We start from the raw sequence: 14,929 nt of genomic DNA on the forward strand, positions 1-14,929 counted from the left end.
CTCTGCTGCCCTCTAGTGTCAGTCTCCTTCTCCTAGCTCCCTACTAGACTCCTCTGTTCACACCTGCTCCCAATCTGCTGATTAGCCTGCTCTTTGTTTCCCTCTCCCATATATGCTCCACCCCCCCACCCCCCCCAACTTAACAGAACCTTCCTGTGGAGCGTAGAAATGTCCTGATCTGCTGTTGAACAGATTTGTCTGAAAACTTACATATTGCATCCTCCTTTATAAAAAAATCACATCAACCTCAGAAATAACCTTTGATTTGGGACCAATTCATAGATATGTTTTCTGACGCCGATATATAGAATGAAGGATTTCAGCCAAACCATCAGAGATGAGCTTTTTCTGCAGTAAACCAAGGAAAAGCCGTTCTGGGAGCTTCATACATTATTCATTCAAGCCAGAGAGTAAAATTTAGTCCAATAAAAAAAGGGTTTATAAGAGAAAAATCAGCAGAACATTAGAAACAGCGTTTCACTTTAAAAGCATTTTAGTAATAACGCTGCTTTAGGCTTCATCTGTTATTCTCTCTGTTTGCTGATTTTTTTATTTGCTTTTTAATGCGAAATAAAACCTGTTTGGTTTGCAGAGTGTTTGTTGGACAAACTAAAGCTCACAAAGTTGCCTTAACGCGACTGGATAATAGATTTATTTGGCAGCGTGGCTCTTAAATGTCAACATAATTACTGAGGGAGCTTTGGGCCGTTTGTTGGTGGATATCGGCTCCATAAAATGATGAGAATATCCTGCATTATTAATCCACAGGTTAAAACTGGTTACAGGAGCTAGTATTGAAACTGCAAATAATGTTGATGACAGCGCTTTCACATAGCATAAGGCAATGAAAACGACAAACAGGCGAATAGAAAAGCAGGAAGCTTCACCAAAAACAATAAGAGTTAAAAACGAGATAATAAAGGGAAAAGGAAGCGGCCTGCTGATGATAAAAAGGAGAAAGGCTCCGTCTTCAATGGCCTCATGTTAATATTTATGAACCACCAAGAACATTTTATCTTCATATCGTTTGTTACGTATATAAGAGCAAAGCAGGATGAGAAGTTGCTTCACTTTTTACACATTTGAAAACCAAGCAGAGAAAATGTTTAAGAAAGTAGAGCTGAATGACTTAGAAAAAATACTGTTAGTCAGTGATTATGATTGATGATGTCACCGCTTAGCTGGAATTTTATATCTTACATTTATTAATTGGATGTAAAAACATCAAAACTTTATCTTGAAGATGTTTTTTGTGGATAGAGGAGTGACCAGCAGCTCCAGTCAGACACCAATGGAAACTCCACTTAAGGTGAAAAACAAAAAAAAAAAAACATTTTTAAATGTTTGAAACTCAGCACAGGTCTCTGTACTCCTTGGTCTCGGTTGGTGTCGTCTAGAAACCAGTTTACTCCTGTTTCTCTCCTAGACTCTGGGCTCACTGTCCTGGTTCTGCCCTTTCTGGGCTTTTTAGTTCTGTTTGTTTTCTTTTTGAGTTTATTTTAATTCATGTTTTTCTGTCATTCTAGTAGTTTTCTAGTTCTATTAAACACTATTGTACTTCCTGTTTACTCTCTGCTGCCCCCTTGTGCCAGTCACACTGATCTCTATTCACTGGATGGCTGAGTTGGTAGTGATTGGTGCTGTGAAGTCACCAGCTGCCATATTGGTACTCCCTAGTCGGTATCTCAACAATCCGTGCACTACAGCATCGAACAACCATGATGTTTTCATTTTCAGGGAGTCTAAAGACTTTTAAAACAAAGATAAATTCATCACTTTGACCCAGACTGGCTGTTTCATAGCATCATTATTCTATAAGTCATGTAATATAACATATCATACAAATCCATCACAACACAATGAATGTGTTAATGGAGCAGAATAATACTGTAGTCAGATATTAAGAATATCACACACACTATCTAATGATGAGCCAAAAGTACTAAATTGATGAAGTAAATCTATTGAATAAATTAGTGGAATCCTGATGTCTATTCGCTGCGAGCTGTTTCAAAGAGACTAAAGAATCATTAACTAAAGGTTATTAGTTCCTGATTAAACAAATCATTGATTAAACATTATTTGGCCGACGTCGTTTAAGTTTTAAAATCTGCACAGACGATCAGTAAATTATCTTATAGAAGTTTTTCTATCGCAGTTAGCAGTGGATGTTAATCTAATTTTGAAACAAGCAACAACTTGTTGTTATTTTTGGCACTTAGGAAATTCCTGATTAGCGAGGGCAGAGTGCTCCATGCCTGAGTGTGGAGGAGGGACTGTTGAAGCTTTTCTGCAAACTGCTGCTTTACCTCATCTGGGAAACGCTCTGCTGATGCCGTCGGCAATTTGCATCTAAGCAGTTTTTGCAAATCTCTTTCGAAAAAAAAAAAAAAAAAACACCCTCAGAGATGTTTGATAAATTACAGTTTCTAAATAATGCTGTTTGATACGTTACAAACTCTAAGCAGCTTCATTTAAATTCATCAATATAAAAAAAGCCCATTGCTCCTCGTGCGCGCTCTGTTTAAAAGCTGTTTGCATCGCTCATACAAGCTCACTTTCCACTATGTCAGACTCACCAGCGCTCAGTGAAAATGGGGACTTAGGACGGCCTTACGTAAACGTATCACCAGAATGATTGACAGTTAGGAGGACCACTGATTTAGATGATCCAGCCAGAAATAAAACATCCTCCACTATAACTTTAAGGAAGAACATTTCTCTGCCAAGTTCAAGATGAACAGCAACACGGTGCACTATTGTGCTTTTGTGTCCCTTGAACAAATGTTTTAGGCCTCCTGCTGATTCTGAATCTGCTCTGTGGTTGACTTTGTGCTGAATCTTTGAAAAAACAGCCAACAGGGATGTGCTGCTAACAGGAAGGAGCCCAGGGGAGGCGCAAAACGTCTGGCATCTGCTCAGCAGGCTGTGAAGTCATAAAGCAAACCCAGAGCGCATCTTAAAGCCACCTGCCACTGACTTCTCCAACATGACAGAAGAGTCAGTCACCAGCTTCCCTGGCTCAGTTCTAACCTCCTCTGGGGAGGAAGGAGGAGCTTGATTTCCCTGATGTTCACTACAACACCTCACTGCTCAAAAAGCCTGTCCTGTTTCCTGCTAAAGGATGATCCAGTCAATCAAAGTAGAAAATGATTAACATTTGAAAGGCAGAATGCCAGCCTATTAAAAGCACAGGAAGAGGATCCATGAGGACCATCTCAGCTCCCCACAACACAACTGTTTAGTTTCAATATGGAAATGAACCTGCAGACTCTCATGGTGCCGCTCTCTGCTGTCCCTGCTGACTGACAGAAACCCGGCAACAACCTAACAGAAGATGTAAGCAGTGAATCTGGGCCATGCCCCCCCCTGCTAATCACTGAAGAGCATCTGTGCAGCCTTCTGCTTTCAACAAAGACGCCACAAACAAGTTCAACTACTGTTGGTTATTTGAAAGGCTTCGAATTAGACAGAAAACTAATGATTGACTGTCTGTGATGATCTCCACCAGTGATTATAGGATGAGTTTGCCATCATTAACACATCTTCAGCGCCTTAAATGATCCTATCAGTCTATAGATGCAGATCAGAATCTCTGGTTCTGTAAAGTTTAGACCTTCCTATGCTGAGGTTTCTGCAAATACGACATGTTAAGCTAAACGGTTAGCACTCCAAATATTTTTTTATTTCACACCAGATGCGCTTCAGGCAGCAGAAGCAGCAGGTTTACATGCAGAGTCAATGGTTGACGCGCATGAAGGCGCCGCAAAAAGGTCCTGCAGCGTCTAAAGCAGCAGCTGCTGGAAAATGTAGCTTTAGCTGCTGGACGCGCCGCATCAACCAATGAGAGAAGCTGATCTGGGAGCTGGCAGGGAGTCAGACGCAGCACTGCTGATGCAGAGCGCTATGATCACTCCTCTGAAACAGTTTATTAACGCCTAAATTAACTTCAAATGTAGAAACCTGCCGGCAGAATATGTTGGCTTTTATTATCCTGCTGCCTGCAGTTTGTAGCACAGACCTGAAAAACGCTAACATCTACTTCCAGCCGCCACCAACAGGAGGGGAAAACCCTGGAGAGGCGAGCGGGCCTGAGGCAGCTGCTGCTGGGGATTCCCAGTGACAGCGCAGCGCCGGTATGTGGGGGTCTGAGCGGCTCCCACAGAGAAATAATCTTTGAAGGCAGGATGGTAATCTGGATGAACTGACTGCACAGACCATGTTTTCAGGAGGACTTTCTCACTTCAACATAGATTCTAACTACTTTCTACCCGCTGATCACAGCTAATATAGCAAAGCTGCTCTCTGGCATCGAACACAGGAGCAGCAGAAGCATCTGCTGCTTCATTTCTGAAGCAGCAGATGCTTTTTTGCTGCTCAAAGTGCATCTGGTGTGAAAGTAGCATAAATCATCAGCCACGTTTCTATGAGCAAAAATGTCACAAACTGATTGAAACGTATTTGGACTCAAAAAAGAAAGATTATATGGACAATAGTAAAAAGAGCGACTGGTCCGATAAGCCTAAACCTGCTGATCTGAACATTCAGTGAGTCAAAGCAGAAAGTCGCCATCCTGATGCTGAGTGATTTATTCACACTGAGGTCAGCTCGCCTCACTGAGGAAGACTCCATCCTGCAGCGTTTACATGAACGCCGACCACATTATCAGTCTGCATAAACCATCCCACTCAGAGATTATAACTTTATTCCCATCAGAACGCGATACGATGATGTTTCCATCTCTGTTCTCTGAGTCTGAAACATTTCACTGATCATAACGGAGTCGTCTTCCCAGGTTTAGAAACAGCAGATATTGTTAGCATGACGTGGTTCCAGAGCCTACATGGGTTCTACTTGTTCCCTTATCTGAACGCAGGACTTTAAGGTTTCTAACTCACCTTTGAATCATCATTAAGGGTCAATCAAGTTTACCTGGTCAGCAGTTGGTCACTCTGCATCTCTACCAACTATAAACCATTAGACCACCAGTTTACCCAGTCTGCTGTTCCTAATGACCATTACCTTAAAAACAAAAAGCAATGGTGGTCTGATATTTCTATCCATCACTAAATCTGTATCTAGTTAATATCTGATGTTTTTTTTTTTTACATCAACTGATTCTCCTTCCAGTTTTTCAATCACTAGACTTTAAGTGAATCTGTCCATTTTTTCTGCTGTTGCTTCTTTTTCCTGTTTGACTGCAAAAAGCCCCCCGAGGTCTAGAAAGCTCATTATAGATGCTACTTTTTGTTCATGAATGTCGTATAGTTCTGTCCACATTTCCACCGCATGGTTTCAACGCTTAATGCATGTTTGTTGGAATCTTGTGTTTGTCCGAAAGCGTCTCTTTGGCGCCCTCTTCATGTTAAACGAGTGAACTGCCTCTAATTTAGAGCCCGTTTGTTTCGGTTTAGTCGCATGTTTGTAATCCTGGACATGTAAGCTGTGATCACCCAAACCACTGACACCAACTTCTCACTGGTTCAACGGTTAGATGCCGACACCAGCGGAGGCCGCAATCAACCGCTCCATCTACAATCTGTCATCACAGTGATGCTCTTCATGTGCGTCACTGTTACTGCTGGTGTCATGGCTGCCGTCGGTCCGTCTGTCCTGCAGATGGAGAGAAGTGAGGCTCTGCAAGGTTGAGCTGTTTGTTACCTAAACCTTATTTCCACCTAAAGGGAAACTTTGATTTAAGCTTAAATATATTTAGATGAAGCAGATTTGCCTTTTATAACTGCAATTAAAAATCCTATCAGTTTATACTATGAGGAATAAATTATAATGACGTCATTCCTTTAAATTGATAGAATCAATACGTCATTTTTCCAAATGAACCTTACAGGCAGCAGCTAAAGTTCAACATGCAAGAAAATAAAAAAGGGACCAAGAGAGAAAAAAATCTGAGAAAATGATTGAAAACTGCAGACATAGTTAAAAACCAATGACTTTAAAAAGGTTTGTTTAGTTTTAAAAGGGAAATGATGTTTGTCTTTGTACCAGCCAGGCCTCTCCTGATGCTCCATCACTGAACAGACTGGACTCAGTAAAACTGTTGATTCTGGAGGTAAACTGTAAAAATGTCGCCTCCACTGAATCAACCCTGAATCAAGGCTGATTGTCGACCAAACTTAAAGCGCTTCCAGGTAAAGACTGCAGCCAACAAACATCTGGGTGACAAAGAGATAAAGAGCAAACAGCATCTGTGCTGCAGGTCACTTCCTCTGCGCAAGTTTAGACTTTTCAAGACAAACCGAAGACAGGAAAGGGAAATATTGGAGCAATATTCATGTTCTGACCAGAAAAAGAAGAAATAAATGAACGGATCTGATTCCCATTTACATCACCCACCCTCCCACCCCTCCACAGGACGGCCCCAGGAGAAAATCCTTCAGATATCACAGGATACTGATGGACAAGCATTTATTTCTCAATCTTTTTTGAGTCTTAATTTTCATTCATGAAAATCTGAATGATATTTAGAACCATGGATGACATTAGGAAGAAGACAATAACATCATAAAACTGCACAAAGTATTTCAGTTACTATAATAAGTATTACTAACTGAAGAGTTCCACTAATCCTGAGCTGCTAAGAGGAGAGACATTAAATATTTAATTTTAAACCAAATCTTGGTATTAAATCATCCTTCCTGTCAGTCGGAGGCAACAGCGGCAGTCGGAGGGTTGCAGGTTTGAATCCCACCTCAAGCTTTCTCTGTCATCGGGTCCTCCTGGAGGTCAGAGGGCGCGGTGGCGCCTCCTTCCTATCAGCGAGCCCCAGGGCAGCTGTGGCTACAGTGCAGCTCCCCACCATCAGTGAATGACTCTGGAGGCCCCTGACTTAGAAGGGCCCTAATTAAGAACAGGCCATGTACGGCTTAACATGCATGTCTATACTGACACGCATTGGAGGAGTCAGAAAGGAAATCAGGCTTTGGGTTGGAGGAATATCATCAAGCAGAGCGTGGGCCTCCTGTTCCTACCTGAAAGGCGTGTGGCGTGTCGTCCACACAGTAGACCCGCAGACTGTAGATCAGAGGGCCCGACTCCACGCTCCCAAACACGGCCAGCTTCAGCCTCTTCACAGCAGCCTGCGTCAGCGGCTCGCCCACCAGGGCGTAGGAGCCCGGCTGGTCCAGCAGCAGGTGGCAGCTGGTGGAATCCATCAGGCAGTAGCAGGAAGTGGACTCCTCATCCACTGACATCACTTCCTGTAAAGAACACAGAGACATTTAGCAGGAAGCTTTGCTGATCTGAAACTCAATGCCAAAATATGGAATGAAATTAAAGGAACATCCCAGCAGAAATAATGTTCTCTTTGGACCAGTTTGCTCCCAGTTAATCACAGACACAACTTGAGCTTCATAGAAAATGAAGAGAGCTAATCAAGTTTTTTCCATATCCTTTAATTCAGCCAGGTGCTGTCAGGGTTGGTGGATGTTCTAGTGGATCCAAATGCAGAGTAGAAGAGGCAGAGATGATTGCTAGAAAAATTTAATGAAGAAATAAAAATACAAAATCCATAGTCCAGAACCGATCGACAAGAAAACTCAACAACTAGGAGAGACTAGGAAGGAATAAATCTAAAGAATAGAGGGAAGCGAACAGGAGGTGTATATATGGGAGACAGAAACAATGGGAGGACTGAGGAGCTAATAGGGAGCAGCTGTGGACAGAACCGTCTCTTTACCCCGATGACTTGGTCAATTATAGACCTTTATCCAATCTTCCTTTCTGATCTAAAATTCTTGAGAAAGCAGTTGCCAAACAAGTGTGCGATCACTTCCACCATAATGAACTTTTATTGTGTTAATCTAATTTCCCTGCAGATCAATAAAGCATTTCTGAACTAAAGAACTTATCTGTTATTTAATGAATTCCCAGATTTAGCAGATCAGAACCAAAAGTAGGTCTTAATGAACGAGAAAAATTACAAAAAAGGGATTCTGAGGACCGTGTGTCTGAATCAGTGGCAGCTGGCCAATAGAGGGCGCTATGGCGCCACCCTAATCACCCAATGACTTTATATCATAAAATTTTAATATTCATAAATATATTCATATTTTTTTTTTTTTCGAGATAAATGTTCAATCTTTAATGACGAGGAAAGCTGTTTTGTTTGTCGTCGGATTATGACGTATTTCCATAAATCTCCCCCCATAGACTCTGGTTAAAGTCGTCCAGCTCAGCAGCTCCTCTTCATTGCTAAGATAGGAGCATCCTGGGGAGCAGCTCTCCTGCACCCAGAGCTGAAAGCAGCTTTATTTGCTCACCACCTCCCTCCACAGCGCTGACGTCACCGTCGTCTGTTAGAAAGTGCTTCTGATTGACAGGTTTATGGGATTATTTAGCTACGAGGCTAGGCTAACTGCATGCAGCGAGGCTAAGGCTTTATTCTGCTTTCCCTGCCTCCTTTTTCTAAGGTCAGCTAGAAGTGATTTAAAGCACTTTGCAGAACATTTTAGGATGATGTTTTTTGTTGTTGCCATTCATGTAAATATACTATATAGGTATATTTATAATATATGCTATACGTCTATTTTGGAGTCATAGCGCCCCCTGGAGAGAACCAGCCATCACTGGTTTGAACTGAATCACCTTTGACCCCAGAAGTAGTTGAACGGATGAACAACAGACATGTTTTATCAGGAGCGTCTCTGATGCTGACTCTTCCAGCAGGCGGACCTCATGAAATAATACGTAGACGTTAACATCCGGTCATCTGGTGAGATTAAAACCAACCAGTGGCAGAAAAATGGCGCCGTGGCGATCAGAGCCAACCTCAATCAATCAACCAATCAATCAATCAATCAATCAATCAATCAATCAATCAATCAATCAGTCAATCAATCAATCAATCAATCAATCAATCAATCAATCAATCAATCAATCAATCAATCAATCAATCAATCAATCAGTCAATCAATCAATCAATCAATCAATCAATCAATTAATCAAAATGTCAGTTTCAGTAAAACCGTTCATCACAATACGTCACATACATGGGGGGGCTGAGAGGGGGGGGGGGGGGGCAGATCCACTGAGGCCATGATAGGAGCCACAGAACGCTGCCATTCGGCAGGACGGCACATTCTTATGGTTGCCAGGTTGCCACCGGTTACCTGGCTCCCCAGGTCCCAGGCGGGTCCCTATAGCGCTGCCTTTATTTATCTCTGTGGAAAGATAGGAGCCACATTGGGGGAAAAAGCATATTTCACACTTTATCCTTTCAGGATACAGTTTGAGATTTCAAAAAAGAACAAGAGAAAAGCACATCTAACACAAGACATTTAGCAGAGGGTCACATCGGAGGCGGAGCCACATTAAGTCAGTCTGACATATTGAGACATTTATTGTGTGTCGATGATGAGTGCGTTCAATCTGTCCGTGAACGCTGACCACAGGCAACGTCCTCGATAAGATGGAAGTTTATCAACAGTCACTGACTGCTTTAGAGTAAAATATTCATTCAGGAGCTGGATCTATATTATGACTTTGAAACTGCTGGTTAACTGTAGCACAGTTAAATAAGGAGGTAGGTGACATACGGTGAGTTTAATCACACAGCATGAGCTCCGAGACGATGGAAGCAGAAGAGCTTTTCCTACATGAGTGATGCTGTTCGAACGGAGCTGAACAAAATGCAGTCATTACAAACAACACAGTCTGTTTTATTTATGAGACAGCTCCAGCAGCGGGAAAGCACTTCATTATTTTAACTGAAATGAAAGAATCTGTTTTTTTATTCTCCACATCCCACCTCAGGGGAAAATTCCTCCAACCAAAGCTAAAAATGACAGAAACAAGGAGATGCTTGGAGGGATCAGGTTCCAGGAATACAGTAGGACTCAGATTCCCCATCAGATGTGTCCAAGTTTGTTATTTTTCTTCCATTATTGTCACGCAGTGATCAGCTCCCTGGCACGGAGACAGAATCCATAAAATTCATGCAAAGGTACGATTTAATGAGGAGCTGTGAGAGCAGACAGCATGCTAAAACACAGCTGGAGGATCCGTCTCCGCTCGCTCACGGATAATCAAGATAGCTGGCAAAGCGCCAATTAAAAGTCATGCTACCAGCCGCCATGTCATGCGAGACGGTAAATCTGCACATGTTGACTCACTGCGTCTTGCTTCACAGCAGCATTAGCCAGATTGCGCTGCTTTATAATCTCTGGCCGTATGGCTTCATGCTAATGCGCTCCTATGGTTTTTGCTTTTTGGAAAGTGAAAACAGCAGCTGAGATAATAGGCAGCATCTGAACAGCAAGCTCCCCGCTCTGTTGGGGTGTTGCTGTGCGACTGCTGAGGCTGGAGGTGGGGGACTGGATGGATTTTTAGTTGCCTGATGCAGCCGAACCTGAACTGATCTGCAGAAAAGACAAGAAACCGGTAAAAGAAAAAGAGCATTTAGGAGGATCACACCCATTAATTAACTCAATTAATCTAAGATTTGCTTTGTTAGGCATTGAGAGCGGTCCAAGATGGCAGCTATCTTCTTTTCAACATTTTTATTGTAACTAACTGGATGTTCTCTCTTTCTTTGACATGAAAACTGACTCAGATCTCGTCTGATCAACCGTTTGTTTCAGAGCTACCTCCGTCATGATCACATCCCTGGTAGCTTCTCTGATTACTCACTTCATTCAGCTGCTGTTCCCTCCCCGCTCTTTAATTATCATTCATCTTATTCACCTGCTCTCTCTGCTATAGATACCATTTAGCCCAGCTATCAGGGCCAGATCATTATTCGTTTGTATTCGTGTCACTTATTCATATATTCTTAGTTAATTCAGGTGTTTTTAGTCTATTCATGTTATGCTTTCATGTCAGTTATTTATGTTTCTAGTTTTAGTCGAGTCCCTGGTCCATGTCCTGAGTCTTGGAGGCCAGTTAATTGAGAGGGTTTGGTGTTTGTCTCCTGATCGTGTCCCGGCCCTTCTCCACGGAGCCCTCAGGGTTTTGGATCGGTACGCGGGGAAGGTCAGTCTGGTCCCATAAACCTGGCTGCTAGGAGGAGACCAGTTTAAAGTCCGGCATTGATCCTGGTACCATGTCTTGTCTGTGTTCCTCTCAACCACTGAGCCCGTCTGTCTCCATCTGAGCGTGTCTGTCTGAGCTCGCTGCTGGACTCAGAACTCTGAACCTGCCTTCATGCTCTCAGGATTCCTGGAACCCTGGATCTGTCTCTTCCTGTTCGGATCGGAACCCCTGGTAGAGCTACGAACTCCCGGATCTCGGAACTGTCCGGTTCTGAACTGTTTCTCCGACCCGTCCAAAGTGTCCCCAACATTTTGGCCGGGTCAGAGACGCATCTTATCAGCTGGATCCTGCCTTCCTCTGAGAGGATGGACCGAACTGTTAAACCAGGTAAGTGACTCATGTGGATAATTATCACCTGTCAGATCATTGGGGTCACTTACCTGTGTTTCTCCCTCCAGAGTTTCAGTGACTGGGCGGTGCTCCCCCCCTCCTGCAGCCACTGCGATCATCTTATCCTCACCAGCCTGCGTTTCTGTCGTTTCATTAATGTTTTCAAACTTCCGATTGTCTGACTCACCTTGAATACTGGGTCCATCTGTTCCGCTTATGAGAACCTGGTAACTAGTTTAAGTTGCTTTTCTAACATAGAAAGTTTCATATTTATGCTTTTCTCTCCATCATCAATGCATGCAGGCTTGACCTTAGAAAATTCTAACTTTCCAGTTTTGAAAAACTGATTTTTATTTTTGGAAACACTGGATTCTAAGTGAAAATCCAAAATAAAATCCTACTCGCTGGTAGAGAGCAAGAATAAAATAAAAGACAAAAATAAACGTATTGGTTGAGCTAACATTTTCTCCATTTGTATCCATGGTTATTTTCATCTATGGTTAGATTCCCTGTAGCTCAGAGTTCTAGTGTCTCTTTTTATCGGCAGGTTGTCATCAGGGACCCTAACTAGCTCAGCGGATGCAGAACGGAGAGGGCGGTTCTAGACGAACTACAGCGAAAACAACCCATAACGATGATATTAGATGATATTTAAGTAAACGTCCATCTTGGTCTCTGACTGTAATTGGATCAGATAAAACTAACAGAGCTGCAGGAGACTGATCAGCAACGACTGAATTTAATGCAACCAGGTTCACAGTTTGTGCAAATCCGTTCCTGCAGGGATTTGGTGGAACGGTTTAGAGGATGAAATCATGCAAAGTGCAGATAGAGCACAGTTCAAGAGAAAATATCAATAATATGTATGAATATGAATCTGATCCAAAGTTTTCCTGATTCTGAGCGATGCTTGGATTTACATTCAGCTCTGATCCAGAGAGGATTGATTCATCTGGAATTGATGCTGTTTTCATGTGTTGATATGAATGAAGAATGTTAGGAGCGACGGCCGAGTGATACGGAAATAAATTAGAATCCTGAGGTTGTGCGTTTGAAACCCGCTCCCACAGACTGCCACCCTGGCTCTCTGAGCAACACCCTTTCTCCTATTTCTCCAATGTAGGATCAATAAAGTTCAATTATTATTATAAAGAGACAGGACTGGATAAGCTGCTGCTTCTTCCTGCTCCTCCTCAAACATCTGGAGATTAGTTTACTAAAATCTTTTATTTGATGATCTATATTGTTTCTAATTTACTTTATTTTTCAAACTGCTGCATGTGTAAACGTTGGTATGTATAAATACTATATGTATGTTTTCTTTTATATTCTTTTTTCCTGTTCAAAATAAAGCATAAATAATAACATGGTGTCTATTGGCTGAAGAAGTTTAATGTGTGAAATGTGAGGATCAGAGCTGCTCTGCTTTCCAGATGCAGGATTATCATTTTGATGCAGCTACATTGAAGTCATGCTGGAACTCCTGTGAATCCTTTATATTTATGCATTTTTGTGTTTCTATCTTCTGCATGCTCATAAGCTCAGCTTAACTCACTGCATCGTGGCATTCAATAACACCACATGCTAGCTGGAGTGTTGAGGACTCTTCTGTGAGTCATATGCATGTTAATGACAGCTGAAATGAGGGTATTTTAATGGCACTGTGCATCTGCAGGTATTATGCATCTTCAAACCGTCTCCCTCTGTCTCTTTTTGAGGTTAAACCTCAAGGATAAGTCATTATTTTCAACCAAGAAGCTCTAAAGAGCTCTGTGGCCTTTTAATATTAGAGTGCAATCTCCCAGCAACATGAATCTTGACTCCATTCTTATGTCCTCTGTTCTTTCTTCCTCCTCTCACTCAGAACTCTGAGAAATTGCCTCCTTTTTGTCACACAAAAGCAAACAGAGAATGCTTGTAAAAGCCAAGGTGAGGTAAACATGAATCTGCAGTCAAGGCAAAGGAAACACGACTTCTGCTGCTGCAAAATGGCTTTTATTATTTCATGTTTACCCTGCCGACCATTTATTTACCTCTCAGCCATAAAAATCAGTGTTTATGATGAGCTGCTGTCAGTACCTATGCAAATAGAAGCCCAGATGTAAAGCAGTGTTTACGTGGTTAGAACCATCTTGGAAATCTTTCAAGACTTTTTTTGAGCAATTACCCAGACCTCACAGTCTCAGCTGTTAATAAAATAAATATTCACACTAAGAAAAGAACCTTAAACAGACTAGAGCAGAAATTCACTATTATTCTGACGATGAAGGCAAATGCTGTAGATGTGCTCAAATGGCCCAGTCAAAGTTCAGACTAATTAAAAAAAAGAAGTTATTTTTCCAGATCGTCTCCTTCCAGTCTGTCTGAGCTGAAGCCGTTTTATAAAGAACATGCATTGGTTTTAGTTTTTAGACGTGAAAGACTGCAGATACGACAAACTGCAAAGAAATGTGGTTCTAGAAATGAACTAAAATAAATAGGTGTTAGAAATATCTTCACCTCTTCATACAGTAAGGAGCAGAAACAGATCAGGGGCTTTAATTCCCCTGAAGTGAATCAAGGATACTCAGAGTTATTGTTAATTAGGTTTAAAGAAATAGCTCATCATTGTTCTCTACGAAAGATAAAAAGTAGAGATCGCAGACTGCAGGCAGCAGAGACCCAATTAACACTTAAAAGGTGACAAACACCACAACAACCTGCTCTATTCATTATTCTGATCTACAGTCATGGCCAAGAGTTTGGGGAATGATTTAAATGTTAATATTTACAAAGTCTACTGCTTCAGTTTTTATAACGGTAATTTGCATAAACTCCAGAATGTTCTAAAGAGTGATCAGCGTAACAGCAATTAACTGCAAAGTCAATATTTGCCTAGAAAATGAACTTTATCCCCAAAACACATTTCAGCGTCATTGCAGCCCTGCCTTAAAGGAATAGTACACCCAAAACATGATTAGCCTTCATTTTCTACTCACCCCCATGCTGAACAACACTCTGGAGTACTTTTTTGATATCTCAAATGCATCTGGAGATCTGGGAGGCTTCTTGCTGTCTGCTGACATTCAAATAATGGAGGTCTATGGTGACCGAGGCAGAAAGGTCCATAAAAGTCCACAAAAAACGTGTCAATATTCTTCCATACTGCTCGTCCAATGTATTCCAAGTGTCCTGAGTGGGTAGCATCCAGAATTTACTCGAAACAAAGTCATTTAGAATGTTTTTAGAGCATAAACAGTAGTGTATAGGATTTCCTAAAAGCGCGTTCACGAGTCTACGGAAACCGCGGCAGACCAAACCAGATGAAAGTGCGTATTCAGCTCGGCAAAGAACTCATGCTCTTCCTCAACACTGAAGTCCTCAGACATTTTTCTTTCGTTGTTTCTTTCTTTGCACAGGTAAACAGCACATTTCTTCTTCTACGCTTGCATTATCGGCAGAGCAGACGCTGAAGGTGTGGGTGGTGATGAGGACAGGGCTGCAGATCAATCTGTCAGGATTCAGTCAGAATGACGCCACTGGACACTTTAAAAAGAGGCTGCTGCTCGGC

At 42.0% G+C, this 14,929-nt stretch overlaps 1 protein-coding gene across 3 annotated transcripts in view; it reads right to left on the bottom strand.

The window, feature by feature from the left end:
• Positions 1-14,929, bottom strand: part of LOC119791278 (netrin receptor UNC5D-like) — a 290,205-nt gene that overhangs the window by 14,006 nt on the left and 261,270 nt on the right. For all 3 annotated transcript variants that reach the window (XM_038297317.1, XM_038297308.1, XM_038297301.1), the window contains one exon: positions 6,990-7,217. In XM_038297317.1, the coding sequence (XP_038153245.1) occupies positions 6,990-7,217 (228 nt within the window). The remainder of the gene's footprint in view (positions 1-6,989; positions 7,218-14,929) is intronic.

Source organism: Cyprinodon tularosa, unplaced genomic scaffold, assembly GCF_016077235.1.
Source record: "Cyprinodon tularosa strain WSP-4 unplaced genomic scaffold, ASM1607723v1 ctg1100, whole genome shotgun sequence".
Lineage (NCBI taxonomy): Eukaryota > Metazoa > Chordata > Actinopteri > Cyprinodontiformes > Cyprinodontidae > Cyprinodon > Cyprinodon tularosa.